The following is a 14,074-nucleotide window of genomic DNA, read 5'->3' on the forward strand; positions in this document are numbered from 1 at the left end:
ATAATTTCTAATAGTTAAAAGCTCAAATAAACTTATTCTATATTTACTTCGTGTGTTGGGTCCTAGAATCTGAAAAAACCTTTACAATGTTTTATAATTTCTACTTTAGCTATTAAATCAAGATTTTAAGTCAAAGGGCAGGGACAATATCTCTTTCTTTCTTCTAGTGGCCGACAGTGTCAGGTACACAGCAGTTGAGAATTACTGAATAAATGAGTCAAGAAAATTTACCAGACCACCAAATTCTTTTATGTATTCTATATTATCGCTCTCTACATATTTTATTGTATTAAAACACATTAGACTTTTGTATAATTGCCACACAAAAAAAATGGGGCTGAAAGATGAGGGCGAAAGTTTTGCCAAGCCTTAGGCATCTGGTATAGTATTTAGTTTGGCAAATGAAGTGATTCCCAGAAGCAGTATTATAAAAAAAACTTTATTTTTTAAAAAATATTTTAATTGATTTTTTAGAGAGAGAGGAAGGGAGAGGGAGAGAAGATAGAAACATCGATGGGATGCCTCCTGCACAACCCCTACTAGGGATTGAGCCTGCAACCTGGGCATATGCCCTGACCAGGAATTGAACCAGCAACCAACCCCTTGGTGCATGGAACAAAGCTCAATCCACTGAGCCATGCCGGCTGGGTAAAAATAACTTATTTTTAAGATCATGCAAATGACCCAGTATGGTACAATCCTAGTTTTAAAAAAGCAAATTAAACAATGCCAATTTATATTTCCATTAAAACACAAAATGTTATTTAAATAATAACTGCTATCATGATGTATGTTACTATCTCTGACAATGGTGTTCTACAAATAAGAGATAATAGTTTTTGGCAGAAAAAAAAAGTTTTTGCCAGAGTAAGTGTATGTATTTTAGTATTATTTGATTTTCTCTATATAAATATTTTTAATTTTTAAAACTGGTTATAAAAAATTATTAATAATAACATGTAACAGTTTCTTTCTTCTGTAAAGCACTGTTCAGCTATTCTCCTCTGGAAAGTGATTTCATATTAGAATTTTTGAAATTGTTAAGATGATAAACTACGATATTTTTTTCCTGAGATTAATAATGATAGGATTCAGGAAGTTGAATTCATTATTAAATTCTGCCAACTTCCTTTACCTTTCATTAATATTTATCATATGGTAAATTAAGTACTAGCCTCCCTTCACTCCACTGTGGCCTGGTGGCTCAGTTGGTTGGAGCATTGTACCACACACCAAAAGGTTGTGGGTTCAAATCCCCCGTCTGGGCACATACAGGAGGCAATCAATTGATGTTTCTCTCTCACATTAGTTTCTCTCTCTCTCTAAAAAAATCAATAAAAACATACCGTTGGGTGAGGATTTAAAAAAAATACTAGTCCCCCCAACACACCTTTGATCTTTGGTACTCTCTTCTGTAGCACAATCTACAATCCCTGTGATGCTTTAAAAATACATCTATCTTCCTTTCAAGAGGGTGGAACTTATTTCCTTGCCTCTGGAGCATTTAGTGACTTATTTCTAATGAACAGAGTAAAGTGGAAGGGAAGGTTATGTGATTTTTAGAGACTAGATCATAGAAAATACTGTGGCTTTTTCCTTGTTCTTTCTCTCTTGGATCTCTTACTTTCTTACTTAGAGGAAGTTAGCTGCCAGGTTGTGAATAGAGATCCACATGTGAGATCTCCTAACAACAATCATGTGAGTGAGCCACTTGGAAGTAGATCCTCCAACCACAGTCAAGCCTTCAGATAGCTAAAGCCTTTGCCCACATCCTGACTTCGATCACATGAGACATGGAATCAGAACCACCCAGCTAAGTCTCCAAATTTCTGACCCATAGAAACTGAGATAGTAAGTACTTGTTTTAAGCTGTTAACTTTTGGGGTAAATCTGGGGTACTTTCTATAACATATGATATGATTTGTAATACAATGTCCCCTTTCAAAATCAGATCTTATCAAGAAAGACTGTGCAAACTGCCATGGTATACAAGAGTTGAAAGGTTTTCCATTAAACTTAATACTTCTCTAATGTCTCTAAACTGCAAGCACCCAATGATACAGGCTCTGTTGTCTTGATTTTATATCCTCTTAGGAGTTAAAGGATTCTTATGCGTTGTTTGCATAGGATTAGCATGAACAGAAAGTGAACTATAAATTTTGTGCTTTCAAATAAAATTTTCTTTTAAAGGGCCTCTTTCCCCTCGTCTCATTTTCCAAGGTGACAATAGTTGCCATTTGCCATAATGTCCATGGGTCTTTCCCCTCTCAAATATTCTAACCAAATCCTAAACAAAATAGTCTGAAGAAAACAAATCCTCAAACCACCCACCAAACAGGCGGAGGAAAGGACTGTGGGAGGTTAGTAGGAGCTTCCTTCTGTTACTAGCTCAATGACTATATAGCCAGCTTTCAATATTCAATAAATCCAACTTATTCATTCTTTTAGAATATATTTCCTCTTCTCTTTTAATCCCTTATATATCTAGTGTGCATTAGCACTTTGGTTCTAGATATATAAAGGAAGATGAGAAAGCTAAAATGTAAGACAGTTGGTTTTTATTTTTACTAAATGGTTACAGTATAAGATTGAGTAGATGAGATACTGAAGGTATTAAATATGTGGTGTCACATAAATCTTTCCCCTTTTAGTAATGACAATTAAGAGAACTCACTAAATTTAGATTTATTTCTTACCTGAAGCTTTATATTGTTTTCTCTTATTGTCTGTTCACAAATAAAGTTTCAATTGATGCAATATCAGTAATTCTTTGGAAATAAGCTATCTCTGACATGATTTCTGTTACTTATGGTTAATTCCATCATAGGTATGCAAATATATACACTGAGTGGCCAGATTTTTATGACCACCCCATCAGTACTTCGTTGGGCCACCTTTTGCCTTCAATACTGCGGCGATTCTTCTTGGCATTGACTCCACAAGATGTTGAAAGGTGATGCGAGGAATCTGACACCATGCCTGATGAATGGCACTGTCCAGTTCTGTGAGATTTGATGGTTGTGGAACCAGCTGCCTGATGGCTCCTTTAACTTTGTTCCACAAATGCTCAATTGGATTGAGATCTGGTGATTGTGGAGGCCACCTAAGCAAGGTAAAGTCTCCCTCATGTTCTTGAAACCACTCCTGCACAATACGAGCACCGTGGCATGGCGCATTGTCTTGTTGGAACAAGTCATCTCCATTGGGATATGCCATCAACATGATAGGATGAACTCGATCAGCAATGATACTTAGGTATGTTGTGTTATTCAGACATTGTTCCACACGAATTAAAGGGCCCAAATCATGCCAGGAAAACATGCCCCAAACCATAACACTGCCTCCACCAGCTTGAAGGGTTGTTCTCATGCATGTGGGGTGCATGCTTTCATGCTGTTTCTGCCAAATTCTCACTCTGCCATCTGCTTGATGCAACTGGAAACATGATTCATCGGACCACATGACTTTTTTCCAATGCTCGACTGTCCAATCCTTACATTCCTGTGCGAACTGGAGACGTTTTATCTTGGTAACTGCAGACAGCAAAGGTGTTCGAACAGGCCTTCGCCTTCCATATCCCATACGATGCAGTGTACGGCTAATTTGCCTACAAACGTCAGGTGGTCATAATAATCTGGCCACTCATGTTCAAATATATCCCATGTTCAAAGGCTGTTAAATCGTGTTGTTTACCCATATCTTCAGAAAAAAATCACTTCTACTGTCGTGGTAAACAACCTGCTTCCCTATTTAAAATGGTCTGGCCCTCTAGCAACTTCAGCGCAAAATTATAGCTAATTTGCCAACAAACATCAGGTGGTCATAATAATCTGGCCACTCAGTGTATATTATAGATAAAAACATCTTACAAAGTTAAAACAAATGTAATTTAAAAAATTCTGAAGAAGGTTCCCTTTGAACACTTATTGACTGAAAACTAAATCTAAAACTTTCATAAATACTGACCAATTTAAAATAAACAAAATTATTAACAAATTTTAGAGTCTTTCACGTCATCCCTTTTGTTCTAACCAAGACTGCTATTTTAAAAAAAATACCTTTTACATAGTTTGAACTGGAGATATTTTACTATCTTCAAAGAAACGTAATAATGGAAATAAAAATAATTTTGATTAAAAAAAATGGTAAATAATGAAATTTAGAAGTCTTTGAAATAGGAAAAGGATTGTAAATATTATTCACTTAAGCACTAAATTTGTCAGCATTTATAATTCAGTGACTTATAATGTACTATAATAAACAAAATCATAAAATTGTATTCTAGAAGTCAGAATCATTGTTTCTAAATTTTATATCTTACAAAAGAAACCTAAACGAATGCTAGTGCCATTGTTTCTTGTGTTTTTCAGCATTTTTAGATAAATGGAAATTGAAGTGAAGGTAAAGAGAGCTGAATGATTCAAATAAAAAAATGATTTGAATTAAAAAATATGAACTGGGAGATACTATAGAGAACTCATTCTAAAATTTTATTTATAGAAAATTATTAAAATCAGATTTTTCAGATTTGATATTAAATAAAAACAGGATTAGTCTCAGTTATGGGATCAGTAACAAAATAACCCTGACACACAAAACTAAAATCTACATCATTTAGAAGGAAAGAAAGAAACATAGTGCTCTTGACTTAATTGATAGTGTGAATATTAAGTGTCCTCATTTATTAGAAGATCTCACTTTATTCAAAAGCTGTCTCATCCCACTAAAACCCAACTCACCTCATTTAAAGAATTCCTTTTTAAACATAAAATTTCAATGATTCAGAAAAACATGGAGAATAATCTACATCTATATATCCACTACCTTGACTTAACAAGTGTTAACATTCTGTCATGTTTGCTTCAGATCTTTTCTTTTTTTTTAATATATTTTTTATTGATTTTAGAGAGAAAGGGAGAGGGAAAGATAGAAACATCAATGATGAGAGAGAGTCATTGAATGGCTGCCTTCTGCACACCCCCCCACTGGAGATTAAGCCCGCAACCCAGGCATGTGCCCTGACCGGGAATTGAACCGTGACCTCTTGGTTCATAGGTCGACGCTCAACCACTGAGCCATGTCAGCCGGGCGAGATCTTTTCTTTAAAAAAGGATAAGTTATACATACAACTGAAGCTTCCTTATTGTCTTCCCAGAGTCACACTCTCTTTCACAGACTGTAGAGGTGGTCATTTTTTTAAAGAAGATGTGTACCCTTCTTACACTTTTACTACCTATTTGTGTTTTCAGAAACAATTATCGTAACGTTTTATATGTTTAAAAATTTACATAAATTATTCCCGCTTTGTCATTTTGTAGTTTCCATTTTTATTCAACATTTCTTTTGAAATCTAGGCATATTAATATATAAATTAAGTTTATTTTACTTTTTCTAAAGTGTTTTATTATAAAGATGTACCATTCTGCTATTGATGGATGATTAGGTTGTTTCTAACCAAATAGCATGCACATACTTGTACAGTACCTGCCTCCTTGCAGATAGGAAATATTCCTTTCTATCTTGCTTCAATGAAGACATTTGCTTAAGCTGATGAGGTGGCTTTTTTTTCTTCTTCTTTTTAAATGAAGCACAGGCAATTGATAAAAAAAAAACAAACCCAGAATGCTATTTTTTTAATCCAGAATCATCAGTGTCTTACTATCTACCTTTGCATAATTTTTTATTTCTTTTTTAAATGCCTGAAAAGAGAATACCAGAAAATATGAAACCTAAGCCTTTTTTTTACTTGGAAATGGTACTTCTATTTAGGATCATGTAAGTCATTTATTCGTATATACAGAACTTCTGTTTAGAATTTAGTGGTGAATCTACCTCAGGAAAATAAAATGAGGAAGATATTTTTATGTATCAGCATTTGAATGCTGCTTTTTGCAGAAGCAATGTTATGGTTGAAAAGAATCTTGCCAATATCCTCCCCTGTTCCTGCTCACCCAAGTTATGATAGAATACTGACTAAATAATTCAGGAAGGCTGCGGAACCTGATTTCTCATTTCTCATTTCTTTAGGGAATAAGCCAGGGCGCAGTTTACCTTTGATTCTTTTTCTCTTGGTATTCCTGATTTTACTTTATCAAGTGGCTGATCAAGGGTCAAATTATTCTTCCTTGCTTCACTGTCTTCAAGCGGGGGAATACAGCCATAACTGTTATCTGTAAAACAAAACCCTCTTGGACATAAGTAGGAAACTCTTGTTTTTGGTAGTACCTGAAAATGTAAACAGAATACAAATCCAAACCTCTTATTTTAAAGAGTAGAGACTTTGACAATTTAGATTTGCTGATTTCAATTTTGGCATATTTTCTTTATATTTGTTTTTTTTTTTTTTTCATTTCCACTAAACATACAAAATCCTTACTCTACTTAATCAATGGTGTGTAAAATATGTAGAATTTATATAAGTTGCATTTTCAGGTATGCATTTCTTATTTAACATACTCATTTGTATAACTATTCCATGCTTACTTATTATCTGTGAGTTATTCCTGGTTTATATTTTAGCAGATGTTCATATATATATATATATATATATATATATATATATTCACATGAGAATTTTTTTGGCATAAATAAAATATTTATTTTTGTATCCTGTTTTGCTCATTTTGCTATATATCTTGAGTACATGTCATGTTAATAAGCTGATCTATTATCATCACTTTTCTTGGGTACATAGCTGTTCCTTATATGGATGACTGTAATTTAACTGTTGGACATTTCTTTATTTATAGTTTTTCATTATTAGAAATGCTATCATGAGCATCCTTACATACAGATTTTTAAGTACACGGATGTCCATTTCCCCATAGACCGAAAGTGTTCATTTCTTAAACATACGTAAATCAGAGAAAAAAATGGAGAAATAAAATAGAAAAACTAGACTTCCACCTTTTTCTAAAAGTGGTTTAAGAAACACATAAGAAATTAGCATGAACATACCTCGACTGGAATTCACAAGAAGTAACTGTGATTTTAGCTTGTCAATAATAGTTTGTTGAAGTGACAGCTGTTCCTGTTGCTCACGTATTCTCTGCTCATAGTTTTCAGTCTGCTGACAAAAAACCAGTTAGCCCGATATTTACTGACAGATATGTACATACATTTACTGTCTATTAATAATTATATATAGATATGGGTTGCTATTTCCCAGGTATTAAGCATTTATTTATGAGCTAAAAATTGGCTCCAGTAATGTATTTATAATCATTACAAACATCTGTGATTTGAAACACTTTACAATTTAAAAAATAATCTTAAAGAAAATTTCAATTAAGAGTTCAACAGATGGTTTCTGGTCCTTTAGTTAGGATAAAAATTATAATTCAGAATTTTATCCTTAATGATAACAAAGAAAGGCATGAATAATAAAATGACGTCATATTAAAGTTCTCTATAAAAATACCCCATTAACTTAAAAAAGGTAAGATTTTGTGTCTTTTAAATAATCACACATTTGAACTTATTCTTAGAGGACAAAATAAAAAGGAAGTGTGTATAACTAAAACATTATGAAAACTAAAGGGACACATAAAAATTAGAAAATCCCACTGATCATAAACTTCCTTTCTAAAAGTTTTAAGAACTTGAGAACACAGCTAATTTTTAGTGGATATCTTAAATACCTCAATTTCCCTTATATTTTTAATCCACCCCTTTTGCTATTTTATTATAATGGCTCTGAGAATTAAGCAGTGAAAGAAGACACAATTTGCAGAATACAGATACTGTAAACGTTCAAGCAAATTTGAAGATGTTGCATTACCATTACCAAATTAGTACAAAGTCTTCAAAATATATTACCAAAAATTAATAGAGAATTTTTTTTTTTTTTTACCAATTTCTATCACCAGAAGAACAAATAAATGACTAAACTGTAAATTCCTTGAAATGTGAGATGAGGTCCTAATAATTTCATAATGTCCCTTCAATAGATATTAAATATTTGATTTTGAGCTGATTCTTAACCAAAGTTCAAAATCAGTAAAGCTCAAGTGTCTTCAGAGACTAATAAGCCTAGAAATTACACAGCTGTTCCTAGATTCCCAAAATAAGTTAGCTTAAGAAATTAAAGCAAAAAAACACATTTTTCCAAGTAAAAGGTAAAATTTTATAATACACTTTAAACATAACTGACAAATAAACCAAGTGATGTGCATGCTGCCTGAGTGTAGTCTTATATAACTGGATACTTCCATAGAGCTCTGCAAGGTAACTTATACATAGGACGTATTCAGTACATGCTTATCCTATATAATAAAAGAAACATGCAAATTAGCTGTCCCTCTGCTACGCTCATGCCACACCCACCAGCCAGAGTGACTATGCAAATTAATCCAACAAAGATGGTGGTTAATTTGCATACAGGTCAGGGAGCCAAGGCCACCTACGCCTAGCCACGCCCCCAGGCTCCTGGGACCTTGCCAGCGGAGAGCGGAATATTTGGAGAACTTGGCAGAGCAGGAGACCGCTGGACATAGAGCAGAGCGACAGAGAGGGTGGCTTGGAGGGCGCGGCTCCCTCTGTCACCCCAGCTTCCTCATCATAGCTGCGGAAACTGACAGAAGGCTGGAGGAAGTCCCACCCTCACAGAATTAGCCAGAATCAGCCATTGGTCAGACAGCTCTCAGCGGCCTGATAGCCAGGACTCTCATTCACTTGCATCTCAGACCGTGACAGTAGAGAGGTGGGACTATGTCTAAAGAACAACTGTTGATACAATGTAGCTCTGCAGTCGAAAGATGCAGGCGTAATCGACAGAAAGTGTCTGCAGAGCAGTGTGCCTCTGATCTTGAAAGAAGGCGGTGCCTACGACAGGATGTATCTGAACACCAGCTACTGGAAAAACGTCACTCTGATGGCAAAAAACACCGGCATTATCGACAGAAAACGTCTAAAGACCAACGTGCCTTTGAAGTTGAAAGAAGGCAGTGGCGACGACAGAATATGTCTAGAGAACAGTCATCAACAAGTACTACCAATACCGGTAGGAACTGCCTTCTCAGCGAAAATGGAGTACATGAGGATGCAATCCTTGAACATAGTTGTAGTGGAATGACTGTTCGATGTGAATTTTGCCTATCACTAAATTTCTCTGATAAAAACCATCCAATGGGAAATTTACTCAATGTTGTAGCAAAGGGAAAGTCTGTCCAAATGATATACATTTTCCAGATTACCCAGCATATTTAAAATGATTAATGACAAATGAAGATTCTGACAGTAAAAACTTCATAGAAAATATTTGTTCCATAAATAGTTCTTTTGCTTTTGCTTCCATGGGTGCAAATATTGCATCGCCATCAGGATATGGGCCATACTGTTTTAGAATACACGGACAAGTTTATCACTGTACTGGAACTTTACATCCTTCGGATGGTGTTTCTCGGAAGTTTGCTCAACTCTATATTTTGGATACAGCCGAAGCTACAAGTAAAAGATTAGCAATGCCAGAAAACCAGGGCTGCTCAAAAAGACTCATGATCAACATCAACAACTTCATGCATGAAACAAGTGAATTAACAAAATTGTACAAGATGCTACATGAGGTAGAAAAGGAAGCCCAACCTGAAGCAGCAGCAAAAGGTATTGCTCCCACAGAAGTAACAATGGCAATTAAATACGATCGTAACAGTGACCCAGGTAGATATAATTCTCCCCGTGTAACCGAGGTTGCTGTCATATTCAGAAATGAAGATGGAGAGCCTCCTTTTGAAAGGGACTTGCTCATTCATTGTAAACCAGATCCCAATAATCCAAGTGCCACTAAAATGAAACAAATCAATATCCTGTTTCCTACATTAGATGCAATGACATATCCTATTCTTTTTCCACATGGTGAAAAAGGCTGGGGAACAGATATTGCATTAAGACTCAGAGACAACAGGGTAATCGACAATAATACTAGACAAAATGTAAGGACACGAGTCACACAAATGCAGTATTATGGATTTCATCTCTCTGTGTGGGACACGTTCAATCCTATTTTAAATGCAGGAAATTAACTCAACAGTTTATCATGGGTTCATATTAAAAAATGGAGGCCAATCGGTAAATTTCATCAAAGCAAACCAATCTAAGTTGAGAGTTGAAAAATATAGTGGTTTGATGAATTATCTCAAATCTAGATCTGAAAATGACAATGTGCCGATTGGTAAAATGATAATACTTCCATCATCTTCTGAGAGTAGTCCCAGAAATATGCAGCAGCGATATCAGGATGCTATGGCAATTGTAACGAGATATGGCAAGCCCGATTTATTCATAACCATGACATGCAACCCCAAATGGGCAGATATTGCAAACAATTTACAACGCTGGCAAAAAGTTGAAAACAGACCTGAGTTGGTAGCCAGAGTTTTTAATATTAACACATTGCGTACCGCATAGAAATCTCTAAGACATACGCCAGGGACCGCACGTTTTTGGGCAAACTGCACGTTATTTAAATCATCATAATGCACTTTAGGTGTTGTTTTTCAATAATTATAACATTTTTACTTACAAAAACAATTAAACAATTAAAACTCCTAGTACTTTTTTTAAAAAAAATATATATTTTATTGATTTTTTACAGAGAGGAAAGGAGAGGGACAGAGAGCCAGAAACATCAATGAGAGAGAAACATCGATCAGCTGCCTCCCGCACATTCCCCACTGGGGATGTGCCCGCAACCAAGGTACGTACATGCCTTTGACCAGAATCGAACCTGGGACCCTTGAGTCTGCAGGCTGACGCTCTATCCATTGAGCCAAACCGGTCAGGGCCCTAGTACTTTTTTAATGTATGGTACTGCGTAAAACATTTTCCTCTATGAAGAGGGACCAAACAAAATTTACTTAAGTATCTAGATTCGCTCCTTTTTCCATGGGCGTGAAAAACGAGAACACTCGTGAGCGGTCCTTAACAGATGGCGTGAGGAACACGAGAAAACTCCTGAGCGGTACGAAATGTGTTAAGCTGAATGCTCTTTTAAATGATATCTGTAAAGTCCATTTATTTGGCAAAGTAGTAGCTAAAATTCATGTCATTGAATTTCAGAAATGCGGACTGCCTCACGCTCACATATTATTGATATTAGATAGTGAGTCCAGATTACGTTCCTCTAATTAATTCCCTTTCAATGTGCATGAATTTCATGCACTGGGCTACTAGTATTATAATAAATGAATAATGTTGAAAATGAATTCATTAGCTTAGATAAATTAACAGATCAACAACTACTTCAAAATGAAGTTTTGAACTATTTCTTAAGCTACTTAATAAGTACTTTATAAACGCAAGCAAACTGTGTAATAATTTAAAAACGAAAACTTTATAGTATAGTAGGGGAAACAGAATAGCAATGGCTCACTGCTCTTTCTACATACTTATGTTATAGAAATTATAGTATTCTAGTCTAATTGTCTATATACCCAATTTCCCTTTAAACTATGACTCCTCAAGGGCAGACTATTTAGTCCTGATATCTCCACAGTATAGCAGAGTGTCTGGCACATATTGAGATGCTCAGTAAACATTACTTGAACAAATAAATGACTTAAGTACTTAAAGAAGTATCAGAGAAATAGATATGCTTTCACAAGTGACCTGAAGGAAAGGACAACAGGCACTGCTTATATTCCATAAGGGAAACAGGAACAATGGAGACAAGGTCAGCAGGTGAATAAGACAAAAGGAAGTTAAGTTTGAGAAAATGGATGCAAATGATAGGCAATGTCTGAAGATTTTTCTTTTAAAAAAAGGGGAAGCTTATGCCATCAGAAAAAAACCCTACTTATTTGAGAAGAGAAAATACACAGTATTCAGAAAATAGTAAAAAAAAAAAAAATTGGCCAGAAGGCTGTGAGAGGGTAAGTCCAGAGAATATTATTTTTTTTTTCTTTTTTTTTTTTTTTAAATCTTTATTGTTCAGATTATTACATTTGTTCCTCTTTTTTCCCCCCATAACTCCCCTCCTTCCAGCTCCCACCCCACCCTCCACCCTCACTCCCCACCCACTGAGTTCATCCATAGGTGCATGATTTTTGTCCAGTCTCTTCCCGAATCTCCCATTCCCCTTTCCCCCCCAAGAATAGTCAGTCCATTCCCTTTCTATGTCCCTGATTCATTATAGTCACCAGTTCATTCTGTACATCAGGTTATTTATTCACTTGATTCTTAGATTCATTTGTTGATAGATGCATATTTGTTGTTCATAATTTGTATCTTTACCTTTTTCTTCTTCCTCTTCTTAAAGGATACCTTTCAGCATTTCATATAATACTGGTTTGGCGGTGATGAACTCCTTTAGTTTTTCCTTATCTGTGAAGCTCTTTATCTGACCTTCAATTCTGAATGATAGCTTTGCTGGATAAAGTAATCTTGGTTGTAGGTTCTTGGTATTCAGCACTTTGAATATTTCTTGCCATTCCCTTCTGGCCTGCAAAGTTTCTGTTGAGAAATCAGCTGACAGTCGTATGGGTATTCCCTTGTAGGTAATTGAGCCTCTTTCTCTTGCTGCTTTTAAGATTTTCTCTTTGTCTTTTGCTCTTGGCATTTTAATGATGATGTGTCTTGGTGTGGTCCTCTTTGGATTCCTTTTGTTTGGGGTTCTCTGCGCTTCTTGGACCTGTAAGTCCATTTCTTTCACTAGGTGGGGGAAGTTTTCTGCCATTATTTCTTCAAATAGGTTTTCAATATCTTGCTGTCTCTCATCTTCTGGGACTCCAATGACTCTGATATTAGTCCGCTTAAAGCTGTCCCAGAGGCTCCTTACACTATCTTCACATTTTCGGATTCTTTTTTCATTATGCTTTTCCAATTGGGTGTTTTTTGTCGAATCTTTGGTTTGATTCTTGCACTCCTCTGGTCTGCTATTGGGTATAATATTCTTTATTTCAGTCCGTGTATGCTTACTTTCTAATTTCTTTATCGTAGCATCGAGGGTCTCATTAGTTTTCGTGAGGCTCTGCACAAATTTATGGCAAGCCCTCAAAATTGCGATTCTTAGCTCCATATCCTCCATTTCTGTCATGTTTTTTTGTCTCCGCATCTTTTATGCTTTCTTGGTGCACCCCCTTGTGGTCTCTGTGCGCAGTCTTGTTCTAGCCAAGCCTTAATTGTTGTAGTTAACACTAGAGGGATTTGACCAACAGGCCGACTGGCGGTGGAAATCAGCTGTGGGAAAACTTCAGTCCTCAGGGGAGGTGCTAGTCCAGCCCTTGCCTGAGGCGGTCGGCAAATGGTTGTGCGCAGGGTTTGGGCGGGGCGGGCTCAACAGGGCGGGGGGGAGGGAGCAGCTATGGCCGCTCTCAGTCCGTCCCCAGGGGCTCTGCCTCTCGGTCCCAGCAATCGCTGCAAACCTCAGAGGGGCCGTAGCCAGACAGTCCCGCTTCTCCCGTTTGAGTCTGGGTCCCTAGAGACTCGCCCGGATCTGTAGCCCAGAGTCTGAGATTCGCTCCTGATTGAAAACGACAATTGCGCCCTCAGCCGCCAGCCCGCTTTGCGCGCGCACCCTCACCACCGCACCGCCGTACCTTTAAATTTTCCACACTGCGCCTCCGCTGAGCGTCGGAATGCTGTTGTTTTTGCTTCTAGTTGAAGAGACTCTCCTCAGCCAGCCTTCCCGTGGTTCTGGTTGATGTCCGCTCCGACTTTTAGTTGTATTTTTGAAGTGGTTGTCCACGGCGGCAGTCTCCGGTGTTTTACCTATGCCGCCATCTTCGATTCTCTAAGTCCAGAGAATATTATGTCAAACTAGAGGCCCAGTGCACGAACTTTGTGCACCGGGGGTTGGGGGTGGGGGGAGGGGAGGGTATCCCTCAGCCTGGCCTGCACTCTCTCCAATCCGGGACTGCTGGCTCCTAACCGCTAATCTGCCTGCCTGCCTGATCGCCCCTAACTGCCCTCCCCTGCCGGCCTGATCACCCCTAACTGCTCTCCTCTGTTGGCCTGATCATCCTTAACCGCCTCTGCCTCGGCCCCCGCCACCGTAGCTTTGTCCAGAAGGAAGGAAGGACGACTGGAAGATGTCTGGTCGACCAGCTCTAATTAGCATATTACCCTTTTATTAGTATAG

The 14,074-nt window shown here is 37.0% G+C and overlaps 1 protein-coding gene across 8 annotated transcripts in view; it reads right to left on the reverse strand.

Moving 5' to 3' along the window:
- Positions 1–14,074, reverse strand: part of TANK (TRAF family member associated NFKB activator) — a 102,164-nt gene that overhangs the window by 32,219 nt on the left and 55,871 nt on the right. For 4 of the 8 annotated variants that reach the window (XM_070422875.1, XM_070422877.1, XM_070422874.1 and 1 more), the window contains exons 3-5: positions 6,958–7,069; positions 6,052–6,170; positions 5,485–5,574 (exon numbers count right to left, since the gene is read on the reverse strand). In XM_070422875.1, coding sequence (XP_070278976.1) covers positions 5,485–5,574; positions 6,052–6,170; positions 6,958–7,069 — 321 coding nt within the window. The remainder of the gene's footprint in view (positions 1–5,484; positions 5,575–6,051; positions 6,171–6,957; positions 7,070–14,074) is intronic. The other 4 variants (XM_070422879.1, XM_070422878.1, XM_070422880.1 and 1 more) reach the window with 3 other exon arrangements.

The sequence above is a fragment of the Myotis yumanensis genome, unplaced genomic scaffold, assembly GCF_028538775.1.
Source record: "Myotis yumanensis isolate MYYU_CA2020_CCGP unplaced genomic scaffold, mMyoYum1.0.hap1 SCAF_8, whole genome shotgun sequence".
Taxonomy (NCBI): domain Eukaryota; kingdom Metazoa; phylum Chordata; class Mammalia; order Chiroptera; family Vespertilionidae; genus Myotis; species Myotis yumanensis.